Raw genomic sequence first — 7,907 nt, 5'->3', positions numbered from 1 at the left:
TATCAATAATCATCTCACAGACATCGCTCTAAGTTATGCAGAGGTCCCCATCAGGGCTTTCCCTTTTTTTAGTTTTTAAGTTGAGATTTGAAAACGCAAACACACTTGCGAACTTTAATTTCAGAGAACCTTGCTTCTGTACATAGTTGCCCTGCCATACTATGTGGCCTATTGGGATATTAAGGAAGAAGGAGAGATCGTACCTTTAGTGATTAAATATGGTTCATGCATTAGCCAATTCTTATCGGCCTGGACAAGCATGGGCTGTGCTGAGTTAATATGTGGTTTACATTTTTTTTATGTACTATTTGTTCCTTCACAGCTGGATGTACATTTGAAACTCATAGTGACATTGGACCTTGTGAGGTGACCCAGGGTACACAGGATGACTTTGACTGGAGCCTGGTTCAGGATCCCCGCAGAGACACAGACTTACCTCAAGGTAAGTAGTGATGCAGAAGGGAATGGAATCATACTGAAGAATGAATTAAGATGGATCTAAGCTTATCTGTTTCTAATTTCCTTCTGTCTTTAAATTCTTATGCACTCAACTAGTCACTGCTTTTATTTTAATTGCCACCCCTGCCAGATATGTGGCCCTTAATTAAATAAGACCCCCTGTACATTATTTCTTTGTTTTTCCATAAAAAGAGTTTGTTATTCTTCTCCTCACAATCCCTGACGCATACAATCTTGTCTCAAACCAACACAGGCTCGTACCTTGTGGTAAACTCTTCACAACATGCCCCAGGAAAACGAGCTCAACTACTGTTCCAACCTCTGAGTGAGAATGACACTCACTGCCTGCAATTCAGTTACCTCCTTCATAGCAGAGATGCGAGGGGTCCAGGCACATTGCGAGCCTACGTGCGGGTGAATGGTGGCCCACTGGGTACAGCCGTGTGGGAGGTGTCTGGTCCGCGTGGGAGGCAGTGGCATCAGGCAGAGCTGGCTGTGAGCACCTTCTGGCCAAGCGAGTACCAGGTGGGCGTCTATGAATATGGAGTGATAGGCTCTGAGTCACTCAAGTTTTCGATTTAAATACGTTATGTTCTAACTAATTGAAACATTATTAAAAAATATGTTGTAACTAATGAAAAACAGGTTTAATTCTTCTATTTTAAGCACTACATCTTAAGAACAACTCATTATTTGCCTCTCTGCTACGCATATCCCGTAATCAAATTTATTATTGAACTATTTCACTTCTGCATAATATTGCACCCATTGGTAAGGTTTAATCTGTGCTGTAATACTTTTCTGCTACACAAAATCTATACTCTCTGGTATGAGATGTGTCCTTGGAGGAAACAGAGGAAACCGAATTACAAGCCCTTCTGTTAGAATATTTCTGGATTTTATTGCATTATGTTCAGAATTTATCCCACCTAGCATGTTGCTAGTATCTTAGGTTCATTAGTCTGTGATATTCTGCACCTGCTACACTGACAATATTTGTGTCCATGTTGCATACCTTTTAGTATATACAATGCCATGTTGTTGTACTACCTTCAATCAATACTGCATTGTCTTTCTGCTCTACTGTAAATGTATATTTATTTAGTTACATCCTTGATATCCTGGATGTATATTCTAATATATATATATATATATATATATATATATATAATGCATGTGGCTGTTACAGGTGCTGTTTGAAGCTGAAGTGTCTGGGACTCCTCAGGGATTTATTGGGCTGGATGACATTCTACTGTTCAGTTACCCCTGCTGTGAGTACACCTGACTGTTCTAGGAATCAGTGCAGTCACAGGTCATTGCAAGTATATACAAGTATACATATACAGTATATTTTAGTTAACAAATAAAAAGTCCAAAATTTGCTTTCAATCTTCAATCTACTCAGTAATTGTAAGTGATTGCAAGATCAGTAGGTTAGGGACCTGTCCTATTTACCTACTGGACCCCCTCCCACCTCTGTAATGTAAACTGTAAACTACACCTGTTGGCTCTATGTAATTGCATATACATAAACATATATGCATACATACACTGCGTAAGTCATTCTCACTTATAATATATAATTATAATGATTCTTTTTTGTCCTCACTCACAGCTCAGGCACCACACTTCTCCCGCTTGGGTGAGGTTGAAGTGAACGCTGGGCAGAATGCCACTTTTCAATGTCCCGCAGCAGGCAGAACCATTGAAGGGGAGAACTTCCTACTCCAGGTAACATCCACCACTTTCTGGCATGCCTTTTGCTCCCCCATGTACATTTTGGGTTTAAATTAAACATTCTGCAGAAAGGTTAATAGAAACTAAATTGTCCAATCAGAAGGACTATTCTGTTAGCTGCTATAGTGATAAGACTACACTTTCACAAACTTTCCAGCAGAATTGTTTTTGGACATAATCCCCAATACTAAACGTAAAAGAAGAAAATATATATACTCTTTTGCCGGTGACTCCAAATCATTGTGGGCAGTTAAACCCTTCCCTAGAGGAGTTTGGACCCCCTTCCTGCTCTCTTTTTTTTATTTGCTGTGGCGATGATAAGAGCGGCAGGGTTATTATATCAATGTCAACAGACCTCAGCAGAATTACCTTGAGTGTTCCATTGCAGGCAAAAAGTATATTTTTTTGGTAGGAGACCTGAAAATATTAGTGGGAGGCAAAGTAAGGTTTCCACAACAGCAACCTGAGCCAAAGATTATATTGACAGAGTCTTTCACTGCATAATATGAAATAGGCTTTTTTGAGGAGATATTTTTCAGGATAACTGGACTGTGGCAGGCATTTTACCAAATTCCTTCAGTGTTTCCAAAGACTTGTCACTGACTTTGTTTCTCACCACATTTTTTCACACATTCCACACCCACATCTGTATGTATGTATGTATATATATATATATATATGACTGTGCAAAGATTTTAGGCAGGCATTTGAAAACATGCTATAAAATAAGAATTCTTTCAAAAATAGACCTGTTAACAATTTATTTTTTTTATACAAAAAATACAAAGTTTGTGAACAGAAGAAAAAAATGTAATCATATCAATAGTTGGTGGGACCACGCTCCCTTCAAAACAGTGTCAATTCTTCTAGGTACACTTGTACAAAGTCAGAGATTTTGTAGGCATATAGTTAGGAGTATGACTAAACAATTATACCAAGCGGGTGCTAATTATCATACAATTTAGTATGTAGGTTGAAACACAATCATTAACAGAAACAGCTGTGTAGGAGGAATAAATCTGGGTGAGGAACAGCCAAACTCACTAACGAGGCAAGGTTGCTTTAATATCAAAAGTCATACACCATGAAACTGAGCACAGCAACAAGACACAGGATAGTTATACTGCATAAGCAAGGTCTCTCCCGTGCAGGAATTTTAAGGCAGAAGGGGATTTCCAAAGGTTCTGTCCAAGCTCTTTTGAAGTAGCAACAAGAAATGGGCAATGTTTAGGACCGTAGACGCAGTAGACGGCCAAGGAAACTTGCAGCAGATGAGAGACACATTATGCTTACTTCCCTTCACAATGTCCAGCAGTGCCATCAGCTCAGCATTGGCAGAAATAAGTGTGAACCTACACCCATCTGCTGTCTGGAGAAGCCTGAACAGAAGTGGTCTTTATGGAAGGTGCTCTGGACTGCAGGTGCTCTGCTGTAGCAGAAAGCAGTTTGTTCACTGAAGTAGAGTGGTACAAGAATGAGAGCATTCAGCAACACCGAAAACCCAACACCGAGCAATCACAAGCGGCATAACAAGAGATTTTTCCTCCCCCAAGATAGCGGCACCCATTTCACCATACAAGTCAATGGAGCTTAGCTTACTATTCACAATATGATTAGTAATATTTATATATATTTTAAAAAGTAAATAAACATGTAACAAGTAATGTCCATAAAAACATGTATAATTTATTTTTATGAGAAAGTCCTAAAACTAGCACTATATCTTCACAAAAATCCTGGCATGGAAAGAGTTAAAATATTAGCATTTGATATACCTATGGCATGTCTAGTTTTCAAAAATGTATGATTTGATGGGGTAATTTGAATTGGCAGGGTTCAAAGATGTCCCAAATAGAACATGGGCACAGACTATGTAAAAATTCCCCCCATAAATTGTTCAAATAAAAGTACGAAAAATTATTTTTTTCCAATTTGTCACCATATTTTCTATTTTTCATAGTAAGTTAGATGATACGATCAAAATAATGGTATCTGAAAAAATATTCTTGTCTTGAAAACAATATATAACTTGTGTGGGTACACTAAATAGAGGGAATAAAAGTACAGCTAAACATGAGCACCGCAGAAGTGTTAAAACATCCATTGTCATGAAAGGTACAAAAAACAGCTCTGTCCTTAAGGCACAGAGCAGTCAAAGTGCGCCCTGGGGAGGGTTTTCGGTGTTGCTGAATGCTCTCATTCTTGTAATAAATAAAAAAAAATAAACTATTAATAAGTCTATTTTTGAAAGCATTCTTACTTTACAGCATGTTTTCACACCTGCCTAAAACCTTTGCACAGTACTGTCTGTATATTCTGTATATACTGTACAATATACATATTATATATACATACATACACACACATACGGATGTGATTTTTTGGTTTTCAGAGGCAGACCGGAGGCATCACCTCAACTGGGATTATTCAGCATACCAGTCACTGGCGACTTATGGCCACCTTTCAGCTATTAGAGGCTGGACAAGAGGATCAAGACCTGTACCGCTGCGTGAGCTACTCCATTCATGGGGCAGGGGTGTCAAATTTTGCAGAGCTTGTAGTAAAAGGTGAGAAGGTGTATAGAGCATTTGGTAGACACTGCACTACCATTTTGAGCTGTCTGGAATTCACTCTCATTTCATGTCCAAGTGTCTCACTGGCTGATTGTATACATAGCACTCACACTACAACTCTATACATGATAATATAACACATTATTTGTTACTGGACACTTTATTCACTTCTAAGAGAAAAATATGGATTAGTTCTCATGGCTTCAGTAAAGTAGATTTATAGATATTTTGATATTTTGTTTAAGAAATACTGTGTATATTTGTAGATTTATAACATAGTAATTTTCTCTTTTTTAGAAAGCTTTAAGTAGAATTCTATTCCATTCAATTCTGTGTGCTGTAACTATATTTCACAAACACTGTGCATACATGGATTATAGTGCATCTTGCACCATATTGAACTATTATTCCTCTCTTCATAGAGCCACCAACCCCAATTGCTCCACCTCAGCTCCTGCGGGCTGGACCTACCTATCTAATTGTGCAGCTGAACACACGCTCTATTACTGGAGATGGACCAATTGTGCGCAGAGAGATCGAATACCGTGTGACCGGGGGCTCCTGGCGGGAGAGGCATGCAGTCACTGCACACACATACAAGCTATGGCATTTAGATCCAGACTCACAGTATCATATATCTGTATTGCTCACACGTCCTGGAGTTGGTGGCACAGGAAAACCTGGTCCAGCTCTGGTCAGCAGAACCAAATGTGCAGGTAGGAGGACAAAAGACAACAGGCAGAGTAGAGAAGCTCTAGGACATAATACACAATGAAGAAGGCAGTAGAACATAAATTTAAGGACTGAGATGGGTTTGTAGGGCACTGAAAACATTAAGAATGATTATGGATGCAATATTACATCCCATAACTGTCAATCAGAATTGAGTGTGGTATATTATGACTTTATAGCTGTTCTTTAGGTCCTCTTTTTTTCTTTGCAGAGCCCATGCGTGCACCTAAGGGGCTATCCTGCACAGCAGAACAACCACGTCAGATGACTCTTCACTGGGAACCAGTGGGCTTCAACATCAGTCGCTGTCACACCTTCTCAGTGACACTGTGCTACTACTATGACTCAAGTTCTTTGCAGGACTGCGTGACAGCAGAAGGAGTAACCAGTCACTACACGCTCCGGGGCCTTCCCCCTCATCGTGCGATCCATTGTCACCTAGTGATCACCAATCCTGAGGGCAGAAAAGAGGGCAAGGAGGTAATCTGCCAAACTCAGGAGGATGGTGAGTACACCCAGTTTCTTTGTTGGCAAACGCATGCAGCTCGGGTTCTAGAATCACACACACATGAGCTTTTTTCACGAGAGAGTGAACTGCCTCTTACCTCTTGTTATTTCAGTCCCAGGGGGAATTGCTTCTGAATCCTTGGTTCTCACTGCCCTGGATGATACTATCTTGTTAGCATGGGATGAACCTCCTGAGCCTAATGGAATACTAACACAATATGAGGTAAAGAATGTATACATTATCCAGTAAACAACTATATAGGTATATATATATATATATATATATATATATATATATGTATATAAACAAGCATGCCATGTTCAAAGTTGCTTAAATCCCCTTTTCAGATGCTCGGTTTGAACTTCAGCAAGTTGTCTTGATCACTATTTGTGTTAAAAGCAATTGAACATGTGTACCTAGTATAGTGGTCGGTGAATTATATATATATATATATATATATATACACACACAGAAGACTGGGACACTTACAAAACATGTATCATACAGGGCTGAGCTGATTATAATGGAGCACTCCAGTATACATCTTCTGAGATTTTCATCTCAAAATGCAATTTCATGACTATTAATATGAATGTATAAAGAAAACACTTTTAGTCTATTTCCCTTTTCCACAGATCAACTATCAGATTATTGAATCCTCCGACCCTGGGGTGAGTGTCCCTGGTCCACGTGGTACCATCTGCAAGCTTCCCAATGAAACATCCCACCTATTCACAAACCTGCATCCAGGCACCACTTACTTGTTGAGTGTGAGAGCGAAGAACAGCAAGGGCTATGGGCAAAGCGCTGTTACTGAGCTTACCACAAATATCTCAGGTAACTATCACTCATCACATCCTGCCCGCAACCCAATGAGAATCCCCACCTGCTTATAAGAAGACACGTGTGTGTTAACCATTTAACACACATGGCACATTGCTCAACCACCAGCCTGCAACAATACATTTTATTGGTTACTTAGCTGAAGCGGAATGATCTTGGGTAGGGCACCCAATCAGCTACCCCAATCTAAAGATCTAGGACAGGTTCCCTCTTATACTATTAGTGCACCTTCTTCTTTCCTCTCCTACTGTTTAGGAATGCACTTATTTGAAACTCAATAAGCCAGCACGCATTTGAATGCTTTCACTAGTTTTATTGTTACTGGGAGTGTGTTGGAAGTGGAATGTTGTTGCTGAGGGCTGGTAATTTTCCTTGAGGGGTTTTATTCACGCAGGGGTACTCTGTTTAACTCTTTAAATTTTTCCCTTCAAGTGCTTTTTAAGCTATTAGGATGTGCATAAATGCTGCCACATTAGCTTAATCAGCACCTAAGGGGACATTTGGCTTTCAAGATAATGTGAATTGGCTATCCTTGGGGAAGCTAGATTTTGGATGACCGTTGCTTAGTGTCTTTCTGACAGTTTTAGCAGACTGGTGATAGGTGACTGTCATTAAAAAAACAACTGCTTGTGTGAATTTAAGGATTCTTTGTTATGTATGTGTATAAACTGTGGGAACCTGCTAACTTGCTTTTGCAGTGTGCCTCCTGTGAAATACTAAGCAAAATAGCATGCCCCTCAACCCACAGCTTTTTTTTACATCTTAATCCTCATACACATGCATTAAAACCTGATTTGCCTTGAAAAAATATATAAATAAACATGAAACCTGTTTTGATCCCATTTTGTAAAATTAAGGAGGCTTACTTAGTGAGATCTGTCTCTTTCTGTTTTAGCTCCTGCATTTGATTATAGTGACTTACCTCCCCCAATTGCTGAGACTGATCATACCATCACGGTACTTTTGAGACCTGCACAGGGCAGGGGATCCCCTGTCAGGTTAGTGTCCCGCTATGATGATCAGCTTGGTGATCTTATGTTCCTCTGTCTTACCCA

The 7,907-nt window shown here is 39.5% G+C and overlaps 1 protein-coding gene across 1 annotated transcript in view; it reads left to right on the top strand.

Moving 5' to 3' along the window:
• Positions 1-279: 279 nt before the first annotated feature.
• Positions 280-7,907, top strand: part of LOC149286293 (receptor-type tyrosine-protein phosphatase U-like) — a 33,705-nt gene continuing 26,077 nt past the window's right edge. The window contains exons 1-10 of the mRNA XM_089494324.1: positions 280-442; positions 713-984; positions 1,649-1,730; positions 2,075-2,190; positions 4,589-4,763; positions 5,192-5,485; positions 5,713-6,006; positions 6,122-6,231; positions 6,645-6,846; positions 7,748-7,850. Of these exons, the coding sequence (XP_089350450.1) occupies positions 280-442; positions 713-984; positions 1,649-1,730; positions 2,075-2,190; positions 4,589-4,763; positions 5,192-5,485; positions 5,713-6,006; positions 6,122-6,231; positions 6,645-6,846; positions 7,748-7,850 (1,811 nt within the window). The remainder of the gene's footprint in view (positions 443-712; positions 985-1,648; positions 1,731-2,074; positions 2,191-4,588; positions 4,764-5,191; positions 5,486-5,712; positions 6,007-6,121; positions 6,232-6,644; positions 6,847-7,747; positions 7,851-7,907) is intronic.

This window comes from Sceloporus occidentalis, unplaced genomic scaffold, assembly GCF_023333645.1.
Source record: "Sceloporus occidentalis isolate IW3139 unplaced genomic scaffold, rSceOcc1.0.p SCAF_71, whole genome shotgun sequence".
NCBI lineage: Eukaryota > Metazoa > Chordata > Lepidosauria > Squamata > Phrynosomatidae > Sceloporus > Sceloporus occidentalis.
The sequence above is the reverse complement of the archived record's forward strand: the minus strand, read 5'-3'. Positions and strand labels throughout refer to the sequence as shown.